Consider the following 25,359-nt stretch of genomic DNA (forward strand, 5'->3'; position numbering starts at 1 on the left):
GTATATATATATATATATATATATATATATATATATATATATATATATATATATATATATATATATATATATATATATATACACACTTCCCAAGAATTAACAGTCTAATTTCTAGATTGGATACGATGCCCCGTTTCAAAAAGTAAGAAGGCGGCAGTCTGGCGTTCACATTTTGCACAGCCTATTTAAACATTAAAAACCCAAACCCATTTTTTTATACAGCAGCTGCTTAATTAAACCCGGTTACTCTTGCATGGGCGGATTATTACGGAAGGCGGTGCTGCTCAGTTTGAGGAAGTTTATGATATATCGCAGAGATAGAGAGAGCGCCCACAGTAAACACTAAGCAAGTCTCTCTCCACCAGTCAGTGATTGCGAGTCACACAGGAGCGTGCTGTACATCTGCAAGTCTCTTCAAGCAATTAAAAGAGCCGTAATTCATTTCTGAGAGATAATTAACGGGTTTTTATTACACAATGGGAGGATCTTCTTCCAGCCTTCTGGATGAAAATAAATGCAACTACATAAGGGGTAAGTAATATAGCCTAGACAGTGCTGAAGTTTGTATTATTTCCAGAAACACATCCACCTGTCACTAACCGAATACTAGTATTTTGTTGTCACTTACTGATTGATTATTGTATTATCGCTTTTGATCTGAGAATATCAGAAACACATTTAACGTGTTAAATAGTAGATATGTTATACTGTAATTGTCAGAATGACCACTGTAATAATTGCTGTAGCTTCTTCTGTATTATATCCATTTCACAGAAGAAAAAAATATTTGACACGAAATTGTGATATTGTGGGCATATTTTGTCATTGTTTATAGCTGGACAGTAGTGTAACTTTCAACAACGTCCATGATAAATTACAAAAAGTATTTTTGATTTATTTAGTTTGTGGTTCATTTGGTTTGCGTGCATGACTATAGCAGCATGCAGGCAGCGTGCCCAGAATATTGGGGACTCGCATTGCAATAACCAATAACTGGTTTTAGCCTGATATCGTCCTGTTTAATTTCATAACTATTAAGTTTAAGTACAAGCCAAATAATATTTTCACCCTTTTAATACAGTGCAGTCATGTGGTAGCTTACACATGCCGCCCACAATCTCACTGCCAGTGGAAATAGCAGAAAACAGAACTATGAATACTGTACCCAGTACTGTAAATGTTTTTTTGTTTCATTTGTTCAAGTGTTCAACAAGATAGCTGATATTTTTGGGAGGGTTGTCAATAGAAAAATCTGTCAAGTAATAATAATAATAATAATAATAATAATAATAATAATACATTGGTTCTCTGACAGGTAGAGGGCAGTATATCTAAAAGAGTTGATAAGGCATATATATTATCACAATCCTGTGCTTTGTAACCTCATGAGAAGCAATCTTTCCAGACAAGCTACGAGGAAGTCTGGCAAATTCAGATGACTGGCTGATGTGAAGACTGATTTCTAGTCCAGCAAAGGAAAAAAAATGAATTCCTCTCTTCCTTGTCCTGCACCTCTCACTACGTGGCTGCGTGTAATAGCCTATCTTGGAAGAGTCATACTGCCCAAACTCCCCCCCCCCCCCCCCCCCAAAAAAACATACTTTTCAAATTAAAATTAGACATAGTACTTGTGAACATGTAGCTGGATGTAGCTTAGAAATGCATATGTCAGCAAAGCCCAAGTAAAAAAAAAACAAAACAAAAAAACTTGTTGTTGGAGTCTGTTAGAAATTATATTTAGAACACATTGCAACATGTCCTATATCAGTTTCCCAAAATAAATCTGTTACCAAAAGGTGTTAAGAGAAGAGAACTTTTAGACGATAGCAAGTTGTTGTGCATCCAGGATTTGTGTTGGGCGGATGTTAAACAGCTTTCTGAGGAGGGGTCTTATCATTATTGCCAGGAACAGCACTGCTAGACAAGAAAACCATTTCATTTGCTTGTGAATATCTCTTAATGGGTTACAGAATACCCAGGAGCGTTTACAAGAAACACATTACTTTACCTTTGCTTTTCAACCCTCGATTTGCACTTCAAGACTGCATTTGAGCTAGAAGTTCAAATATAACCTAGCTTCTTTAGTGAACTGTAGCTAGCACAGATTTGCTGCTAATTAAGGCTAGACACATAATTGTTATCCAAAGAAGGAAAGTATGTGGTAAGTGGATGATATGTCGATGTTGCAGCATAGATAATAACTGACAATATTATGTAGGCTACAGGGAAAAATGCAGGTTCTCTGTAGTGGTAGTCTTTGAATCTCGTTGTCTGTCAGCCAGATCCTCAACTGATTTCCCCACAGCAGCATCACAAAGTAAGCATGAGATACAGATCCTGTATTTTACTCAGTTAGTTGTATAGAAATATGTAGTCGTCAAAAGAGCACTACAGTAAATTCTTATTCTGCTGCATGTAACAAAATATTTAACTTTTATTTCTTAACTAAGCAGCCATTTCAGTCCTTTTTTTGTTTATAACCAGATCCTACACAATTCCAAGAAATAAATCACTATATATATATGTGTGTGTGTGTGTGTGTGTGTGTGTGTGTGTGTGTGTGTGTGTGTGTGTGTGTGTGTGTGTGTTTTTGATAATCCTTTTTTTCTGATTCTGTTACCACGTCCAGATCCGCACTAGCTGAGCATTTGGATTTGCCAAGCTGTTTCATGACCATTTTCTTCCACTGCGAAGCTATATAATTAGTTCTGGGCTGAATGTCAAACTGAACTCTATCCCCTTTTGGAGACTATTCCTGTTGGCATATTACATTTAATAAGCCTTACAGTTATATGAATGCCAAAGGGAGCATTTTTATCAAGGTCCCTCACTAGCATTACTGTACCCTTCATGGTATATTTTGTGAACAATTGTAGGGTGAAGGGTTGATCTGTCACTTTCCTAGTCAGAGAAAGAAATGTGCTCTTCACTCAGCAGGAACTTTATTATAATAACAAATTCTAACACTTGCTTTGCTCAGATAGATGTCTTGTTGTCATAATCTGCAGAATGTACAGCTGCTAGCTACCCAGGACCAGTATTTATCAAATGCACTGGCCCTTTCCAGCAGAAGTTGATTTTGACAAAGTATAGAGAGTACAGGAGGAACAGACAAATTAAAAAAAATGCATTCAGTTGTGTCTATGAAAATGAGAGATACCAAACACAGAGACTACACTAGATAATGGTTAAATACTGTTATGAATACCAAGCCATTCAAGTCAGTCTCCAGCTTTTTAATGCAATTTCAGATTTTGTCAAAATAGGATGAGTGCATAGGTGTAACCCAATAGAAACACCCCAGAAAACATCTTTACAGAAGAAGCACAGACATACCCTTCTGTAATCCGCTTCCAAAATGTATCAAAAATGTGGAATTAATCAGGTCCAGATACTAAATGATTCATTCACTGAATGATGTCATGTTCGCTGTAATTTGAGCTTGATCACAGGGCACAGGCTAACATACGCACTGGGATTGGGTGGCTGTGCGCTCTGCAGAATTCCTGTATGACTTACTTTATAAAAGATCTTTCATAGCATTTGATTAAAATGTGTAAATGCAGAACATTAAGCTGCAATTTACAATCACTGCAATTACCATATTTACATTTAATTGCAGTATTACATCTGTACTGCACCTAGACTGTGTTAACTGCAATAGAGGTGTGCAGAAAATGAACATTTGGTTTTCCCTTTAGAGATCCTTAACACAATTACACCAAAACATCTAAATAAATGTAAATGTAAAGTGCTGCTCTGTTTTGTTTCATTTTTTCTTTTGCCCATCCCTTCCAATCACTCGAAGCAAAATAATGTATTCCAAATTGACGGAAAATTAATTTGTCCTACTCTTTAGATTTCTAAATTTGTCCTACTCTTGTTCTAAATAGGCCCCATTGAAGAGTACCGCGACCAATAGATTTTAAACTGATTTACTAAATTAAATTCCAGTTGTTTATTATGTACTGTATATAGTATTTGGTACAATAAGCTGAAAATACACCCTGTACAAACAACTATTTTTAAATAGGGAAGTCCAAACATCTGCAGGAATTTCCCAGTTAGGAATGAGCTTCTCAAATATGGTTTTTAAATGTTGCCTTCAGGAAATGGATGGTGGTTTGCACAATCACATTTTCCTGGCATTACATTTTCTTTATACAATGAGATCTATTGAGGAGTGTTATATGTAATTGATGTTGAAATAGATGCACTTCCCCCTCCCCCTCCCCCTCCCCCTCTCAGTGTTCGTGTGTCATAATTTCAAAGCAAAGATGACAAAAATAATTCTGTACTAAATGGAAACAAGCAGAGTTTCTGCTCATAAGGTCTGGAGCAATGATCGAGTGGATTAACTTGACGCTACACAACCTACAGTGTACTGTGGTGTAAGTGTTTAAATGACCTTAATAAGGAAAACCCTGAAGTTGTCTACCACAGAAGTAGCACTACCACAGCTAAAAAATATAAAAGTCCTGGTTACAAAGTGTGGCTCATTACAGAAACTAAACACGCAATGCTTGGCAGCGGATTTATTGCTCTGCCAAGTTTTTATTAGGCTCCTCGTCCAAAAAAACGGGGACTCTTATCCGCTAATTGTGTCCATGCATCCCTCTGTTACAATCTACATGGGGAACACAATCTCCAACAAACGTTTATCATACACCCCAGTCTCCTGTAGACATTTCAGATTGCATTTGGTTATTATCCAATAAACTCTTGATGTTATAAATAGATTGTTATCCTTTCGGGTACTGTGCAGTTGTTATTCAATTATGAGGTCCCTCTGTTTGTGAGCGTACTGTTTTTCACTGGTAGGATGAACTAAGCCTATTGGTGGTTTATGTCATTTTATAGACTGTGCTGTTTGTTTCCATGGCAACTCAATTACAGAAAACGTTGGGGGAATCTCTCAGCAGTGATCTCATGTATTCAATATGGGTTCAGCCCCATTATTTTGGCAGAAAACTAAAATATGTTTAACTGTGTAGCAGAACTGCATTTCTTCCTTGTGAAGGAACATGTGGAATGCTGGCAGGCTCTGTAATGGAGTGTGGCAAAGTGGTTTGCAGTGCGCAGGTGTAGGGGCGATGCAGTGCTCGAGACAAGGACAAACAACAAACTACTGGTAAAATGATAGTTTATTTATAATCCAAAGTCTGATGACAACAGTAAACAATAAAGACAACAGGCAATACACAGCGATGTGTATTGCTCCGTTAAATCCACGGGTTCAGCCCCGAAATAATATACACAGTATTTTTAAACACACACTAATATACAAAACGTGGTCACAAGTCCAAAGTGAGTGCTGTAGTGCTCGTGGTGCAAATACAATTTATTGTGATCAATGTGCAGTGTTGCCTGGGTTTGTGCTGGCCTGTAGTGACAGCTCCGGATCGTGTTAGCCGTCTAATAATAACAAACAGGTATATTTTAGACAAACAAAACACTCCGGTTCAGCATTTAACCATACAAAAGAACAGATCACCTTGTTACATCCCCTTATATACCGTCAATCATGCCCCCCTTGGTTAATGACTGCAACGGCTCCTCCAATCCGAGGCTGCCACATCGTTTCCCTGCCAGGTCGATGATTTAGTGTACCGTAGCTCCACCCCCTTTCTAGATGGCTGACTACTGCCTAACCCTGGGAATTAATTGTCTGGCCATCCAGTCCAGGGCACTCTGTTCCCTTTACACAGTGCCCTCACGGGTCGGGAGGGAGATTTATCACCAAGAATCATTCTGTCTCTGTCACATGGAGTAACAGAGTCTGTCTCCACATGTCAGTGTCTACCAAGGAGCCTGTATCCTAGTTATATCTTGGTTAAGTTTACTTTCCGTTGCAATGTTGCTTTCCTTCAAGCAGAAAAGCCACTGCAGTCTCTGATATCATACATGCTGGTAGCCTGTCAAAATGTCATGAATCAAAACTGTACAATTTAGTCCAACATTCAAAGAGAGATTTGGGGGCTCCTGATGCAGTGATCGGTGGTCTATCAAATATTTGTATTCTCCCAATATAAAAAGATCAGGTGAGAATTAGGCAGCAAGCATCAAGGATTTAAAGACTGGAAATAAGTGTTTAGCATTACCAGTAAACTTGAAGTCTGCAGAGAAACAGATACATACACCAGTACTAAATTGTATCAATGTTAGGCTGCCATGCTTAATAATCTAAGTTAAATTATAGTTATTATCTAAATACTTATTCAATGCAGTGGCTCTACAGTAGCTATATGGTACTACAAACCATTACTAGAATGGTACAACAAGCCAGGTGTTCCCATTTTCATATTTTGACACACCAGTGGTATGAACCAATATACACTGATAAACTGTTGTAGTGCCATGCTCTGTATCAAAGCCATGTGCTGTATTTGTACCATTGTGCTGTAATGCGGGGGTCTACCGATAGGTCAGTTGTTAGATATTATAAATTGTTACTATAAAGGCATTCTCGTGGTGCTTTTCCCTTTCTCTGAAATGGTATACCTAAAAAAAATACATTTAATTTAATCTAAAGAAGGAAATGCTTAAATTATGCCAATCACCTCGGGAATGATTTTGCCACACATCTTCTTTGTGCAGTGTTTCCTTTTTCCTTTTGTGGAAAACCATTTACAAAAAGAACCAAAAACAAAATGAAAACTGCTTCTGAGCTGAGGCCTCAGACAGCTGTGAGTGGTGAACCATGGCCAGTTTGATGGGACCCCTGAGCTGAGCTCCCCTGAGAGGGAGATACAGCTGCAGAGCAGAGGGGAGGAGGCAGAATCTACCCATTCCAGCTTGTACACATTTAAATAAATAATACAAGGTAACTAATTGATACAATCTGCTATGTTCCACAGTATTGGACATGTAACATTCTTGGAAAACTAGGGGTAGGACCTTTGAACAGGAATTATATCAAGATAATCCATTTGGATTGTTTACCAGATATGGGTTACGATATACAGCATCACATTTCAGTGCTGTCTTGTTTTCTGAGATATCATTGTTGATATCTTTACATCACTGACATCACTTAATGTGGACCAAGTGTAAGGAATATTAGATCATCAGTTCCTGGACAATGTCCTACCATGACATCATACGAATGTCCTACCATGACATCATGGCCAGCTGTTCTCTCATCTCTATCTCAGTATAAGGCTGAGATGCCAAAAAACAAAAAGAAAAAAAAAAACATTATTTTCCAATATATTGCATGAAGGGAGGGAAATCATTTACATGCAATAATTATGATATCTTAGTGGTCTGTAAAGGATAACCCTGAAACTCTGAAGTATCTTTGAATGTACAGCATTACTGGAGGAAATATTGAACTCGGAGGCATTGCTGTGCCTGCAGATTCTATTGTCCCACATTTAAAGGAATTGAAAGAGAGAGACTACATAGGGAGCCAGGCTGGAGAAATACAGTTTGGGAATGCTAATTCATTTTTCAGACTGGACATCTGCAAAAACACATTCATTTTCCAAATCCAGCCTAAGCCTTGGATCCTAACCCCGTCTCCTTCCCAAATATGTGTCTTGGGGACAGATTTATTTAGTCATCTTTTCAGTAAACAGTTCTATTGCCTGCTGCTTTCCTTGAGACACAGCACCTTGTTCACAAGGGCAGCCTGTTGACAAGAAAACAAACAAACTACCCTGCTGGAGATTCTACCAGCTGATGGTTGGCATGTGACTAGCAGCAGTTAAAAAAAATGTTAAAACCTGTTTTTAGTTTCTTGTTAATTACCCCGCCCGGCTATAAAATCTCAGCAGTTTTACAACAACTGAAGTTGTTTTTGGTGTTTGAATTAAATGTATTGTTTTATTTCATAAACCAGAATATCTAGTTCTTCAATGAGGCAGCTTTTGTGTTTCTTAAACCTGGAATTTGTAAAAAGGAACTTGACACTCATTGAGCTTCAACTGAGGTCGTTATGCTGCCAGCCACAGAAACGGCACTGCTGTTGGGAGGGTGATCCTGTCACATGTCTCTAGGGCTCTCAGATTTAGTTCATTATTCTTGGGCTGCAAGCCAGTATGTTGAAATTTAAACAGTGGTAGTTTTTAATATTACAGGTTTTGGTCCTACGATTGAATATAACTTGAGGTTAATATAACTATAACAACTTTATGATAAAAATATAAAACCTGTCTGCTCGCTTGCTTTTTTGTGAATCAGCATTATGCACTCTCATAAAGGAAATGTTAATGCAAAAATAAATAATGATGTAACTGCTAGAATCACAATAATAAGGCTCCTCATAAATTTTATATTACCCAGTGGAACTTCTAATAACAGCTCCGGAAATGTTTGGATATTATCTCATATGTTTTTCTTCCTCATTATTTAGTAACAGCTTTTAGGACAACTGTCAGTCTACAGTTCTGTATATACAGTACAATAACAAACATACTGCCTCCACATCTCACACTGTACTTCATGATAATTTTAATCTTTTAATGATATAATGTATTGTGTGAAGAGTGCATGAATACTCAAGCCCTTGCCATGTCAGATGTCCAGGTAAGAGAATAATTATTACTTTAGCTAAACAACAAAGCACTCATATGTGGAGAGACCCAGTTAAGTTTTCCAGTTTGTACAGTAAATCGTCTACTTGGGTTTCATTATACAATAAGCTTAGGGGGGAAAAGCAATACTGTAATGTGGTTACTTTTTACAGCCTGCTGAAGTTCCATGTTTATTTTTGGAAAGGGATTCATTTTTTGCTTGTATGCCTAAAACCAACACATAGATAGAATGTAAGTCTGCTTGTATGTCAAAGTTCTTTATTTTGCTTTTTAACTGTATACGATCTCTGTAAGCAACAGGAGGGACCCTGCTCTGCCTGCATGTCTAGTTCAGCCTGCCTCTCTGGAGATTCTGCTCCGTTTGCTGAGTGTCTCTCTTCCTTCTGCAGAGGAAACCTCAGCATTTCTTCATATACCTCCTGTGAGAGAGTGCTCCACTACAAAGCAAGTAGCCCAGACACTGAGCTCACAGACCATCATGACAGGATATCCGAAGAGCTCAGGCTGCATTTTGTTGCAGGTCTTATGTGTTTTTTGTTTAGTAAAATTTCCCCTTACTGGGGAAAGCCCTTCATATGCCAACTATCTTATTTTCAAGAGGTCAGTGCACACTGAATTGGATATCTTTTATAATACAAAATAATTAAACGTATATGTATATCGTTTGTAATACAGCATTTTATTGTTTGTGTGTGTTTAAAGACATGCTCGATTGAACTCGTAAAATGTGCCATTGAGAGAGCAGTAGAATGCTTTTGCAAAGATTAGGCACTAAAAACATGCAAACTATGTGCAGTACTGTATTCAAAAGATACTGTACAGAAAGATAACACTCTCACATGAAAGACAGTGTAACCACTGTCTTCAGACAAAATAGCATTGCACGCTTAGGGCTTAGACATTTCCCTGTGGTCATATACAAATTCAAATTTTGTGTTTCCTCTTTTCCTCGTTTGTCAAAATCATTCTGTGTACGGACACTCACTGCTAAACAGTATTGAGAGCTTCAGCTATTACCAGTAATCAATTTAAATGTGGTGCTGTGTCAGGTAGGGTTTTGTTATGCAGTGTCTTCAAATGTATACCAAAGTTTAATACAAAGTGCAGGTTCACACACATTAAGACCACTCTGCTATTTGCCTCACTTGCTTAGTTAAGTGTCAGGGCTGAACCACTGAGGCCATAAAAGTTAAGATTACATTGGGATGCAATTTGTTATGTGTGGAATTCTCCAGACTGCCAATGAGACACATGGTGGTGCCATTAATGCTCCCACAGAGATGGAATGCTGGACAGGAAAAAGCAGTCTTAATCCTGCATTTTAGCTTAAATAACTAATTCTTTATTACTATCCTTTTTTTTGTTTACTGTAAGAAAAAGCTGGGCCTATATTGAACTATAAACTGCACAGTGTGGAGCCTTCCTATTCCTCAGTTCCACCTCAGCTGTAAAACTGTGTCAAAGCAGCAGAAACAAGATGCTGGGGTTGCATCCTTTTAAAGGGGGAACTGGAATGGATAGGAATTTAAGGGGGGGGGGGGGGGGGCAGTGGGGGGGTGCGTCCAGTCTTCAGGTACAAATGGTACAAAGTTAAAATCTAATCAGCACACCTTTATGCGAAAGATTGTTACTTCATAAAATTTGAAATAAATTAATTCAGCCACCTTGGATGAGTTGAGAAAAGGTGCAAAGTTTCAGATTGGGACACTGGATACAAGGTCAGAGTCAAGGCCACTCAGCAAATTTATATCAATATCAATATAGCAAGAATCAATCGGATTACTCTCCACTCCTGGAAACCTTTCTATGCTCTAAACCTGTCTTTATTGGTTGTTACCTTCCTATTTCTGCCTCTGCTAATTTTGATCATGTACTGCTGAGTGTCCTTTTACCAACTGCCTGCTTATAGGACTGCTGCAGGAGGGGGTATAACTGTGTTACAAACTGTATACACCCAACTATTAGATTAGCAGTCTGGTGTATAGGACATCCCGGGGAAAACTCGACTGGATAAAATGAGGTGGGTTATCCTGCAGCCGTAATGTTGATAAATCATTTTATTTCGCATTTTGGACTTTTCCAAAACTGAAACGATTCCTTCGTATTCAATTTTCAATTTGATTTCCTGACAAAGGAGACTGTAGCCCAGGCAGACTGCCATTAGACTCCAGAATATTTCAGAATCGGCAATTTAGTGTCGCTTGTGTGGGTTTGACAAGAGCCCAGAGGGAACAGAGAACAAGAGGAAACTCCTTACATTTTCCGTCAGTAAAACTAATTACGCTTGCTTTGTGGTGCTTGGTGTCAGTTTTGTTGAGTTTGTTTTTAAGTATTGTAATTACAAAAAAACAAAAAACAAAAAAAAAACAGGACAAACATTTCAAAATGCACTTCGTGCAGATGGAATATTACAAATAATCATAAGAAGAAAAAACAAATTATTTTTGTATCGACATACAATACTGGTAATAATTAGTCTATACATTTCTGAAATGTCTGTGGCAGAATATTCCATTATGTCATTGTCTTTCCTGTGATCTGATTGGCTTGCAGATGCAGGTACAGTACTTTAAAAAACTTTTTTGATGGAACTGTAGCCAACTTACCAGATAATAACTGATTGATGTGATTTATCATTTAAACAATAAAGGTAATATGCCTACTGACACTGTATAAATGATACGGTATAACATTGTGAAGATAACAATATTATACTTGAAGCTGTACATGCTGTTGTGCCTGTATTTAGTTGGGGAGGTTGAACTTACATGTTAAAGTATGTATTTATAACCTAGTCTGTATAAGCTGCATGAAAAACCCCTTATCAAAGAGAGTTACTGTTGCCAGGAAGCAACCAGAAAACACGTCTGGACAGCTTGCAGCTTAACCACCACAGTTACAACCATCAAGACCATGTTGGAAGGCACATTCTTGGATATTAAGCTAGTTTGAACCGTATGACTCTTTTCAAAGTGGCATTTTTAGGTGAGGGAAGGGTTAAATTAGCTTAATGTCAAACACCAATTCAAGGGTAAAACATTTAACTAATTTGAAATTTTAAAACTGTCATTCAAATTCAAGCCTTGTTTATTTGTGGTTTCAAGGAGATGACTAAAAAAAAGGCCTTTTGTCTGTTAGTTTTAATTTGAGTTGCATATTAGTGTTTTAATGATTACTGGTCAATAAAGGCTGGATCACAAAGGCTTATATTTTGTTTTTTTAATTGTTCCTGTCATATATTTGCTTACAGATTGTATATACCATTTGTGGTTAAAATATTGAGGAATCTGAGCATAGAGCTGAGGAGGGCTAATAAGCAGAGCTGTGAAGCGAGTGCTAAGCATCACTGCACAGACAGTCTGGAGCACAGCTTAGTTCTCCAGACAACAAGCCAAATTCCATATCCTGAATTCCACTTGGTAACAAAATATGTGTCCAGAAAAAAAAAAATCGTATTGGGGAAAAAAAAAGGTTTGGCAAATGTTGTGCTTAGTTTCATGTAAACACTCACTAACACAGAACTGAATATGGAAAGGAAAATGTAACGTGGAGTAAATAGAGACGAGGGTTGTCAGTTGTAGTCTCGACATGCTGGGTTCCACTAGTGTTGTCAATAAACTTGTGGCTTCTCTGAACTACAATTTCCATGCAAATTCTCAGTACCGTGTGTGTGTGTGTAACTCCCTTTCACGTTATGGAATCCATTGGTCATTGAAAAAAAAAAAAATTGTATATAAACACATTTTCAGTCTGCTAGATCAGGGGTCTCCAACCCTGGTCCTGGAGAGCACCAATCCTGCTGCAGGTTTTCTAGGTGTCTTTACGTAATCAATGGCTAAAAATCTGGAACACTTGTTAATCTTGACTAATTAAGCCAATAATTGGTTCAATTAAGTAACTGAAAACTCGGTTGAAACGAAAACCAGAAGACCCTGTAGCTCTCCAGGACCAGGGTTGGAGACCCCTGTGCTACATCATACCATACCAAAACAAATTTACACCAGCTACTAGCCTGTCATAAAGTTTTTTTTATCAAGACATTTTAAGTATAAATGAAGCCCTTTACCAGGAAACGATGGATGACCAACATTCTTTCCAGTACAATACAATACATACCTAATGTGTCCATTAACTAAACAAGAAACACAGTAATATACAGACCTGGCTTATAAACAGATAGTTAAACAGAATGCAACATGGGAAATAAAGTATGGTATCAGCCTTAATTGTCATGGTTTCTGCACAGGTTTTTAAAAGGTAGGAGGGAGTAGAGGGAGGCACTTTAAACTCATTGTGTTGAGTGCAGACTTTCTCAAGTAGGCAGGACATGAATCATATAGACCTTTTAAATAAACCTTGGACTCCAGAACAGTGAAAATGTTACCCAGCGTGACAGGAATAGAAGTCAAAACATTAGAAGGAAAACATTTCCCAACAATAGGAGAACTTACAGGTTTAGTTTCTTTACTTCTAGGACGAGCTGAAGCAGAGTTGAAGAACTTCAGCCCCCACTACAGACGTCAGTACGCAGTGGCATTCTTCAGGCAGCTACATGATGAGGTGGAGCAGCACAGGACAGTCCAGACACAGCTCCTGAAACACAGAGTAAGAGGCACCACCTTTTTATTCTTACTCCTGATAAATGTTTTAGAACTGTTAGGCAGCACTCCAGAATGATTAACCTCAGTGGGGACAGTGACACCCTACCGCACTACAAACCTGAACTTGGGGATTACATGGTGGGACGCAGGGTAGAAGACTGGTGTGTGATGGCTCTGTGTTTCCATGTAGCAGCACACAGAACCAGGGAAGGTTCTGCATGAAGAGGTGATGACCCACTACTCTGCTGAACTGAAGAAATGGAAGGAGCGCTACGTGCTGGTGCGAGCTGATTACAGCCTGGAGATCCACGAAAACTATGATGTGAGTTGACAGTCAGTGCTTTGATTAATGGCTATGAGGCCAGTTTGAGTTATTCTTTACCATGCACTCAACAGAGTAGTCTATTCACTATAAATAAAATCACTAGATTAATCTAATTTTCATCAAAACATGATTTCAGAAATCAGAAATGTTTGCAAATAGAATCGATTAACAATGTTATAACAATCTCCCCAGAGCTTTATGAATGGAGCAAGCCCGAAGATCAGGCTGCTTCCAGCAGGAGGCGCTGTGCTGATGTCTGAGGATCAATACAGTGCACTGGCAGACAGGTTTTTCCCCGATCCGAGTGGTGAGTGTGGCGGAAAGTTAATTGACAAGGTCTGCACAGAAATCACAATACCATATATACACAAAAAAACAACCACTGGTTTGTATTTGGGGCTTGGAATAAAAATGAAGTTCTCACACTGGACTGGACATCTGGACACTGTTAGCCAGAAAGTAACCACTGTCTTGTCCACGCCTATCTATGATGTGAGGTATGCATTACCACAGATGGTCGCCCACGACAGTTCTACAGAAAGGACATTTTTTTCTTTCTCCAGTGGCTGTTTATGCCACTACCTTGGAAGTTGAAAGTAATCTAAATAGTCAGAATGGTAGAGGGCTGGAAGCAGAGACCAGGAATGGGCTTCTTGGTTTAAAACAAACCAAAAAAATAACAGTAACATTACTAAATAGCACAAACCATGCCTCTTTGGCATTTGATTAAGAACTATATTGGGAAACTATATTGTAAAAATAAAATGTGGAATTGAAAACCCTAAAATATGTTTTCTTGAATGGGAAACTGTCATTTTAAAAGAAAAAAATGTAACTGCTGAACCTAGAGGCGTGTTACTAGTTATTTGGCTAGTTTAAAAAAGTTTAAATTATCTGAGTACAGGAAATGCTTGGCTAATCAAAGCTCAAATCAAATGGACTTGAACTATTGAATTCTGTCTTTTACTTCTTGTCTCTCTGACAGGAATATCAACTTTTTCCCATGGGAGACCCCTTTTAGTTAATTTTCAGTGGTGTCTCAGAGAGATATGCATGGAAATGTATTGAAACTTAACACTTTGATAAGTCTTGAACAAAGAAGACTATGCGGCGATCTGATTCAAACATTCAAAATCCTAAGAGGTATAGACAATGTCAACCCAGGGGACTTCTTTGACCTGAAAAAAAAAACAAGGACCAGGGGTCACAAATGGAGATTAGATAAAGGGGCATTCAGAACAGAAAATAGGAGGCACTTTTTTACACAGAGAATTGTGAGGGTTTGGAACCAACTCCCCAGTAATGTTGTTGAAGCTGACACCCTGAGATCCTTCAAGAAGCTGCTTGATGAGATTCTGGGATCAATAAGCTACTAACAACCAAACGAGCAAGATGGGCTGAATGGCCTCCTCTCGTTTGTAAACTTTCTTATGTTCTTATGTTCTTATGTTCTTATGTTTGCGTTTCTCTCCCCAGGTGTGAGCGAGGAGAACGCTCCTCCCATGGTCTCCATGCCTGATCAGTTCCCTGTGTACCTGTGGCAGCCCTATCAGAAACACAGCTACTTCTGCTTCCACGGCGCAGATTCTCAGAAGAGCTTTGCAGCCGCGCTCGGAGACTGCATCAGACACCAAAACCACGGTACAAAGGGCTGTAAATTAACATCAGATAATTCCAAAGAAATACAAGCAAGAAAATCTAAAAACAAATAAAAGGGTTTGATTTCTCCTCACACACCATTATCCATTCTGTTTAATCCACTTAAATAATTCCATTGATCATGAAGTTTCTTGGAAATACAAGTTTGAAAACTACAAAAAAAACCAAAAACTTTACTCTTGCTTATTTTAAATCGATTGCCTCTATGAAAAAGTTAGAAAATATTCTTATTATGTCAGACAGAAATAAATCTGTATAGGGTGACAATGCAGCTCCCTTGTAAAAGCTCATGAATATCTGACGTGCCATTTGCAATCGCAGTATAAATGACTAATTTCCTGCTTTGACATGTGCTGCCATGCAAGACTGATGTAAACCACAGTCTCAGGACTGTAAAGAAGGTGCTTGTGGGTTGTTGAACTGTGGAACTAGTCTTTAGCAGACGGTAGCAGTGGCGATTTGATCTTTAAAAACATCAGGATGCTGTAGGAGGATTTCATTATTTCATACATGTCCCATTCCTGAAGGCGAACCTCAGGCACAAAAATAGACAAGTGTGCAGTATGCTGCTTCGTAATCTGTTGGATTTCTTCATGGCAAATGATGTTGGGGAAAGACTAACCTTTGTAAAAAGATTTTAATGTATTTATTATGTGTATCCGTGATTTACTTTTCCAATCAATATATGGCAAAACCCCAAGAAGTTTGTGATAAACTGGAAAAATGTTGGGATGACTGATTGGAACTAAAGAAAGTCTTACAATTTCTTTATTTACAATTGTCTTTATTTGCTAGTACTATTAGATTTATTTGATAGTAATAGCAAGTAAAGACAATTTTAAGTAAAAACAGAATAAAACTGCACTGCAAGCAAGCATCTAAACCACAATGCAAAAGAGCCGGATCTCTTCTCAAGACGGGGGACTGGACAGATTCTGTCATGGCAGTGTGTCACACAAAACACTCTTTCCCCTTTAACCTTGGTGATCAGCTGCAGCCAGCCTATGAGATCCGGGTGACAGCACCAATGTAACTGGGTGGAGGCTGGACGCTAACCGAAGACCCTGTGCACCAAACGTCTTAACCACATTGCAAAAGTGTCTCCTCTGCATTCGTGGATTTAAAGCTTTTAACCTAATCTGACGACAATGACAGAATACGTAATGGCAGTGTATCAAATAACACTGCCTGCTACGTGTGTATTAAAAAATAGTATGACACGTTTGTGAAACTGTTTCAAGTCAAACCGTTACCCAGCAGCCTGATTTACAACGTATGTAGCTATTCTAGACATTCATTTCACTCATATCATAGCTTTAACATTAGCGTGTCTATTGATCTTAACACCGGCAAATGATTAAAATAGCAGTGGAATTATTTATCACTGAATTGATTTGATACTGACTGACAATCAACACATGTGACAATTAGTATATTTTATTAAGAAATGGAGTTGGTGTTGTTCTTGATATTCATGAAACTTGTTACTCTAAATATAACCAAAAGTGTGAGGCCTGTATCCTGTGGAAATTACTTCATCTTTTTTTTGTCGGTTGGTGGTTAGGTGCCAATAATATATCTACTGCATGCTGTGAAATAGTTTTTAAAAGCCTTTTTAAAACAAAAGAGGAAGATGAAAATGTGCCTGCCATTGTCTGAAATTGTAACAGTTCTGGAAGTTCTAAACAGACCTCCACAGAGTAACGCCAAGACAAATACTATTATATAAATACATATTCATCTCTGGCACTGATTGCCCCTCACAATTACATTCTGGTATATTAGCACATGCAAATGAGGAATTTTTAAACTTGCATTTGGAAACCACTTCACTAGTATTATTTAAAATGAAATGCTTTAATAACTGAAAGACCTAAATATAAAGGGGGAAGCAGAGCACACAACCTATTGTTATGACTGTGACCGGGTTTAATTGAAAGTATTTTCAGGATGGTGTAATATCCTAAAGTATGCTTTACTTCCACCACAAACAGCTGCACGGTAGCGTGATTACAATGTTATTTTTCATTCTAACAAGAACTCAAAGCGGTTTTCTATTCTAGACTACCAGAAGAAGACAAAGTGTGAGGTTCGGGCCTTCCTAGAGGCTGTGCAGTTCTACAGGCAGGAGAAAGGCCACTATGGGTCCTGGGAGATGTTGATTGGCAAGGATGTCCAGGTGGGCTATTGTTATTCAGCAGCATTGAATACAGTTGTGCTTCAAATATGATTGTTTAAAAAAATTAGGTACCTGGATGGTCTGCTGGCAGGGAAAGCGTTCCAGTATTTTTGAGGTAGTACTGTACTGGAAATAAATCACTGGTAGAAATTGATATTCATTTTAAACTAACCGGTTAAGTGTCCACAACTGACTCTTTATCTGTATTTTACAATATGAAGGATAAATAAAACAAACACATAAGTATGACAGGATAAAGTGGTCCCTGATATACATGCTGGCCCCCAATTTATATACAAGTTGCTCTTGTGTGCAGGAAACTGCCTCAGACCACAGGAAACTACTTCATTAGTAAACTTCTGTTTAAGTTAACACCTCAGTGTGTGATCATTGTCATGGTAACAAAGGAGAGGAAGCATGCACAAGAGATGAAAAGGGCTGCTTTATATAGAAAATATTCAGACCTATCAAAACTGTCTGGGCAGCCAATTTACAGAAATGATTCAACTGTGTAATTAATAAACCAATAAAGTTTATTTCAGAAATTCGTAAAATCGTACCTGTTTAATATCATGTGTTCCATAAGCGTTCCATGCAATTCTCTATACTTCCTTCTGTTTAGATTATTTGCCATGCTTCCAGCAAAGATTGCATCGGAGATATGGCAAGAATGAGTGTGAACAATACATCTGAAGGGACTGTTGGGTCAGATTGGTTGGGGGTTTCCACCAGACCTGGGGCTTGGATAGAGCTGAGTTTGAAGAGTTTGCTTCTCACCTGCAGGTTCTGAGTAACCTGGTAATGGAGGAGCTGCTGCCCTCTCTTCAGACAGAGCTGCTGCCCAAGATGAAGGGAAAGAAGAACGACCGGATGAGAGCCTGGTTTGCTGTATGTGTTGGGCATGATTGACCTTCCAAAAATAAAATAAAATGACAAATAGAAAACATATCGATGTTAATTGTCTTGACCATGTCTGGCCACATGTATTTTAAAACTTCTTTATAGGGCTGGAGAGCAAACAACTTTATAGTGAGATTTAGCCAGGTTGAACATCATCACCACTGTATCTCAGCAGAGCTTTCCAGGTGTAGTACCTCCTCTAACAAACCGTGTTTCTGTTTCGCTGCAGATTGTAGAAGACGCCTACAACGTGGTCATGTCACAGGTTTCCACTGGGTTAGCAGCTCTAGAAGAAGAGTGCAGAGCAGCAACTAAGCAGCAGGAGGGACTCATTCGATCCGACATGGATCAGATCATCAACTCCAAGAACTTCCTCGCAGGAAAGCTGAAAGGTGAGTGTCGGAGTGTCCCTTGGGAATGTTTATGGAAAAGTTTCAAGTGGACTGTGCTTCATTCTATGCATTGTATATACAGCTGCCAGCCATAGCATTGGGTAATAAATATTACAGAACAAAAGAAAGCTATTTGCCAAACAGCATGTATTGTCAGTGTGGCAGTTTTCCGCGAAATGCAGGATGTATCCTTTGACGCCTCTAACGCCACCTTAAAATGAAACATTATTTCACCTTTTCACTGTTTATTTATTCTGGAACTCCTCAACGTGTGGCTTTTAAAAGGCCTAGTAGAGATCTGATTCAGCACTAAATAAAATAATAAACCAAGACACACCTTCCATTTGCCTGTTTTTTTCTGTCCCATTGGAGTGCAGCCACAGTTTCACAGCCAGCAGTGAAATGCTGCATGGAGAATGTCCAGCCCTACCTGTCTTCTATACTGGAGGAGCTTATGGGACCCATCAGTTCTGGGTTCAGTGAGATCCGCTTCGTCTTTGAAACAGAAGTTAATAAAATGAGCAAGGACTACCAAGAGAGCAGCAGCATCGACAAGCTGAAGAAGGTACTTGCTTGGTATGAGTAAATGTTGAAATGATAACCCCATTTTCTAATCTATTTGATACCTTGAAAATGAATTGCCTTTAAAACCACTGTACCCAACGTCCTCACAAGGCTTTGCAGATTGATGACATTTTATTGTTTCTACAGTACTTACTTGCTTTGGGACAAACAGACTGATTAAGAGTTATATACTATACTATAGACCCTCTGTGCTTGCATCCTTTCTTAACAACCTTTGCTATAACTTGCCATGCCTCCCCCCCACCCCCGTATGCAGGGCCTGGCCGAGCTGGGGGACCTGCCCTTTACCTCCCTGAAGATGCAGCCCTGCTACAGGAAGGTGGATGTCCTCTGTGAGCAGCTACAGGAGCTCAGGAACCGCTTCAAATTCTCCAACACTGACCGCCTTGTACAGATCACACAGAACTACATGCAGCAGGTAGGTCTGACTCCAATAGTAATGCCTAATGTGTACATTCAGCAGACCATTCTGTAGTGCTATACCTGAAGGTACATGGCATACAGCTTTAGGGATGGGTCGCAAGCAAACCAGAATTTAATGCAGACAGTCTGAGATGAGATGAATTGGGCAACTAAACTTTTATTGAACTTGAACATTGTCAGCCTGAACCCCCCCCCCCCCCCCCCTTAAAATACTTTCTCCCTGTGTAACATAGTAAAGAGAATCAAATTAACCAAATTAGCAGATTGACTTTTACCGATAAGAATCATTGCATTTCTTAATCCACAGTGCCCTCTTGTGGTCATATTTAATTTTGCTTCAACTTCTCACTAACAAAGTTTGTCTTTGTTTTTTTCTTTTTAGTACAGTTGTTATTTATTTTCTGTCTGGGTGTCTTGCTTAGTACTGATATTACAAAACAGCATTTCCTGCATGGCTATACAGCTGAGGAGTTCCTGCTTTCTTATATATATATATATATATATATATATATATATATATATATATATATATATATATATATATATATATATATATATATACACACTACCGGTCAAAAGTTTTAGAACACCTCCATTTTTTCAGATTTTCTTGAAATGTACGCTATTTAATGTCTCAATGTACTCTGAAATTAAAGCATAGAACAAATAAACAATTGGAGATAAAAAAAGAAATCATGGAATCGTTTTGTTTAACAAAATTTAATCTAAATTTTTGACTCAAAGTAGCCACCTTTTGCAGATATAACAGCCGAACACACTCGTGGCATTCTTTCTACAATGGAGATCAAATATTGTTCGGAAAGTTCTTCCCAACACTGTTGCAGAAGTTCCCACTTGTAGGTTGTTTTGCTTTCACCCTTCTGTCCAGTTCATCCCAAACCAGCTCGATGGGGTTTAAGTCTGGAGACTGTGCTGGCCATTCCATGATTTGAAGCCTACAGTCTTGTTCTTTTCTTCTAAGGTAGTTCTGACATAGCCTGGAGGTATGTTTTGGGTCATTATCTTGCTGTAGGATGAACCCCTGACCAACTAGGCGTATACCAGAGGGTATTGCATGGCACTGCAAAATGCTGTGGTAGCAGTTTTGGTTCAGGGTGCCACTCACTCTGTGCAAGTCGCCGACTCTGGATCCAGCAAAAGAGCCCCAGACCATCACGCTTCCTCCTCCATGTTTGACAGTTGGTGTCACACACCGAGGAACCATCCTTTCGCCTACTCGACGGCGTACAAAAACCCTGCGTGATGAACCGAAGATTTCAAATTTGGATTCAATCGGTCCATAAGACCTTCTTCCAGTCTTCAGTAGTCCACTGGCGGTGCTTCATGGCCCAGGCAAGCCTCTTTTTCTTATTTTGCCATCTTAGCAATGGCTTTCTTACTGCCACTCGACCTGTCAAACCTGCAGCTCGAAGTCTTCTCTTCACAGTTGAAACTGAGACTTGCTTACTTTGACCAGTGTTAAGCTGTGCTTGAAGCTGTTGTCCTGTGAGCCGCCTATCACGCAAGCTGTTGACTCTCAGAAACTTGTCTTCTGATTCTGTTGTGGCTTTGGGTCTGCCAGACCTCTTCCTGTCAGTTTCCTCCAGTTTCCAAGTGCCTTTTGATGGTGTAGGAAACTGTACTCACTGACACCTTGGCTTTCTTTGCAATTTCTCTAAAGGAAAGACCTACACTTTTAAGGGTTATAATGGTCTGTCTGTGTTCCTTTGTTAATTGCCTTTTTCTCGCCATTATGAGAGCAATATACTACTTCATGCATGTACAATACTGTCCAAATAATGCTTAAGAGGGTGTAGTAACAGTCTGTTCCAACACTGCTTTTATACAGACAGAGGGTTTGTAAGTAATCAACAAAAGTTGGGACACCTGTAGGAATTGTTAGCATCAACTTTCAAGGCTTAATTTACTTCCATTGCTGCAGAACAGCTGTAAGTTCTTAACCCATTACTTGTTCACTGAAAAAGGCCTTTTTGTATAACTCTGCAATGTACATTATTTTTCAGTTTTTGGTAACCTAAACTTTTTTTTTTTTAACCTCTGGCAGTTTACCGCTTACATTTGTACCATTTCAGGTTATTCACTGGACTTGAACTGCTTAAACTTCAATAAAAACTGGAAAAATGGGGGTGTTCTAAAACTTTTGACTGGTAGTGTATATGTATGTATGTATGTATGTATGTATGTATGTATGTATGTATGTATGTATGTATGTATGTATGTATGTATGTATGTATGTATGTATGTATATATATATATATATATATATATATATATATATATATATATATACACATATATACACACACACACATTTTGTGTTTAATTTCAGATTATGGACAATGTAGTGCACACTTTCGAGCAACTACTGTCCAATTCTCTGCAAGGGGACCCATTCCAAATCTGTTCAGCCATTGAGAAGGTCAAGCAGAGAGTGTTAAAGGTAAGTTGGTCTGGACTTTCCTCTTTCCCTTATTAAACTGTGTAGAAAATACCCCTTTGTTTAAATTATGTTTAACATGTTTAAGAGTAAATGCAATTTAAGAGTAAAAGGTAAATATGAAACAGGTGTAATTACTTACATTTATAGCATGCCTTTATCGTTACAGCACTGTGTAAAATATGAGAAAAGGTTTCCATACTGCAGGTTGAGAACACTAAGCATTATTCAGATATTACAAAATCTGCCCCCAAAGGTTTATGGACTGGAACCACATGGGTCAAACAAACCTCAGTTTGTCTAGTATTAAAAATATACTTTTGTTTTGATTTTCTATCCTGACCCTGCTATCCATACTCCGTCTAAGTACGTGCCTGATTCTATTTCATGATCTCAACATTTCCAGTATAAAAAAGGCATGGCATATATGTTTAATTTACACATAACCTGCACGTTTCACACACATAACATCATTTTTAATAAACAATGTGTGATCAAATAGCTGGTGTCAATTTCTTTTGATTTCTGAATTCAAATATGTTTAATTCCAAAGATGTTTGTTTTGTGAGACCTTTACAGACTCAGAACGTATGTGTTTAACTTATGCATAGATGCAAATAAAAGGTCAGAGAAAAAGGAGTGCAAATTTGAAGAAACACATAGGAATAAGACTGCTAAAATTGAGGATTGGTTATTAATAAAACGGTTCTTTGTGCAGACTGCATGGGAAGCAGCTGTCTGTGTCCTGACATCTAGACCATACAATACTGTTTCTCTAATGCTTGTTATCTGTCCGACAGCAATACGACTACGACAGCAGCACGCTTAGGAAGAAGCTCTTCCAGGAGGCGCTAGTGGAGATTACCATGCCGACAATTCAGAAAAGCCTGGCTCCCAACTGTAAACCAGTAAGTGATTCAGCAATCACCCAGTACCCACTTTATAGCTAACACTAAAGAAAACCAAGCTCAACAGGAGCTATTGTTGACCGAGTTTTATATCAAATAAGAACACATTGTTTCTAGATCTTTTTTTTCCAGCGACCAATCGTATTGGGAGAAGTTTGCAGATGGGCTAACAGGACTTCCTCTAAATTTGTTTGGCGAATAGAAAACACTGAAATGGATGTTTAATAAGTCATAAACCTGATGTTAATTGAATGTAAAAAGAATGATCAAATCAAGTGAGTTTTAGAAAAACAAGTTTCAGAGACACTATAACATGTATTACCTGCATTCTGGTAGAATTCCTCTATGTGAATTTTTTTTTCTGTGATTCTTTCCAGGAGCTCCAGAGGTTTGAACAGTACATCTTTGCTGATTATACAAACTTTATACAAGTGGAACATGTCTATGAAGAAATTATACTTCAGACTCTACTGAGTGAGATTGACAAAGGTAAGAAGCATATCTGTTGTTGTATTTACTTTATAACCATCTGTAAACTAATCAGTCTTGTCAACAAGTTAATTATGCTCCATAGAGCTTTGCTCATTACCGGTTGGATTATATATTGAATATTACAAATTGCTTTTGTTGTACGCAGTGGTGAAAGAAGCTGCAAACATGAAGAAGCACAACCTATTTGTGGATAGCATCGATTTCCCTTTTGAAAGCCAATCCAGCCTGACAGACAGCAAGACTCTGCCAGGATCGATTCCAGCAAGCCCGGCGAAGCACTTGGTTCCCCCCATTGAAGATGCTAATCCTCAGGCTCCAGGAAATGGGGTCCCAGAGAGCCAAGACCAGCCTTCAAAACCAGAACCAGCTTTACCTGAGGTTCCAGAGAGTATAGTGCCAGCCAAGAATGACCAGCAGGAACCTAGCGCAGTTGGTATTGACCCTGGCATAACAATTAACGCAGAGTCTCTAACAGTCACCATGGCGTCACTCGACATTGCTAATGAAGAAGAAGAGGAGAAAACACAGGAAAACGCCATCCACAAGGAGATTCAAGCTCCAGACAATCTAAAGGAAATCAGAGACCTAATAACCGTAGTGAGACTAGAAGATCCAGGTGACAGGGACCCTGAGTCACATGTCGAACTCTTGGAACAGGAAGAAAGTATTTTGAAGGAGGAGCTCAGAACCTTGGAGAGTGACAGGCCCGAGAACAATGAGGCAGGAGAGGAAAGTGGCATGGCTTCAGAGAAATGAGACAGAGATTATAAATGAAGGACAGGATAGTCTTTAGTGCATTTACACATACTATTTGCTACAAACACAATTTATAACTCTCACTGCTGGTGTATTTACCCAGGTTCAGAAGGTTACCTTTTGGGTGAACTGAACAGCTGGTTTTGAAACAGTTCATGTAGTTGGTAGAACACCTCCCACCTCTGAAACAAAGAAACAATATTACAGTACTGTGTATGTAGATCAGTATCTCCACCCACTGCAGACAGGCTACACACAAGGTTTATTAGCAGACTGTTTTTATATAGATATATGGAAGCTTGCTGCAACAGTTTAGTCAGACCTAAAGGAAAACTGACATATAATTGTTGTCCTGGCTGTTCAGTGTATTCATTAACCAATTGGAAATGAATGCAGTGAGAGTACACTTGTTTGTATAATGGTTTTGTGCCCACTCAATATCACAACTCACAAATAGCCATCCACTGCCAAGAATTGTGCATTAATTTCTACAATGGTTTAACATATGATATCTTTTAATATCCTGATTTTATTTATCAGAATGCATATTTCAGAAACACACTCTATATATATATATATATATATATATATATATATTTAAATCTCAGCATGGATTGATTATACATATCTAAAGTAAATACATAAATAAACATCATAGCAAGTAAGGAATAAGTACTAAGTATTAACAACAGAGATTACATTCCCTCTAACTGGAATACTATTATTACATATCACTGAATTATTTTTTTGTTTTGCTTTCTTAGTTTTCTCCGGTGATAACATCTTTGATTTTGTTCCATTCAGAACACAGCTGTATTTTCATAATTCAATATTGCCATTTTTAGTATTAGACAAAATTATTTAAGACAGTTTTGCAATTCCTGACATTCTTAACTATAACAACAACTAAGTAATTGCAGGAATATCTGGCCCTAATGTATCTTCAGAATAAGGGGCCAATGCTGAACTCATATATTCAAACTTCCTCTCATCAGTGTCAACCAAAATGACAGCTTATGATGACCTGCAAAGCGATTGAGAATTGTAAAGTCCTTACAAAAGCATCACATCTTTTAAAACAGGAAGATGCTCTTCTAGGAGTCAGAAATTGAATACCTGTGCCAGAAGTTGTAGGATCCCTTGA

General features: G+C 38.4%; 1 protein-coding gene across 2 annotated transcripts; it reads left to right on the forward strand.

Moving 5' to 3' along the window:
- The first annotated feature begins 327 nt into the window (after positions 1 to 327).
- On the forward strand, positions 328 to 25,269 carry LOC117409827 (protein Niban 1-like). Of its 2 annotated transcripts, none has more exons than XM_034016131.3 (14): positions 328 to 531; positions 13,012 to 13,142; positions 13,329 to 13,460; positions 13,656 to 13,770; positions 14,940 to 15,104; positions 17,186 to 17,301; positions 18,085 to 18,189; positions 18,431 to 18,593; positions 18,971 to 19,158; positions 19,435 to 19,596; positions 21,952 to 22,062; positions 22,860 to 22,967; positions 23,345 to 23,456; positions 23,605 to 25,269. In XM_034016131.3, exons 1-14 carry the CDS (start codon positions 477 to 479, stop codon positions 24,213 to 24,215), a joined length of 2,274 nt encoding a protein of 757 aa, XP_033872022.3. In that variant the 5' UTR covers positions 328 to 476; the 3' UTR covers positions 24,216 to 25,269. The 2 variants fall into 2 exon arrangements, with proteins under 2 accessions (XP_033872022.3, XP_033872032.3); XM_034016141.3 differs by having other exon boundaries at positions 13,332 to 13,460.
- Positions 25,270 to 25,359: the final 90 nt, after the last annotated feature.

This window comes from Acipenser ruthenus, chromosome 10 (assembly GCF_902713425.1).
Source record: "Acipenser ruthenus chromosome 10, fAciRut3.2 maternal haplotype, whole genome shotgun sequence".
NCBI classification, from domain to species: Eukaryota; Metazoa; Chordata; class Actinopteri; order Acipenseriformes; family Acipenseridae; genus Acipenser; species Acipenser ruthenus.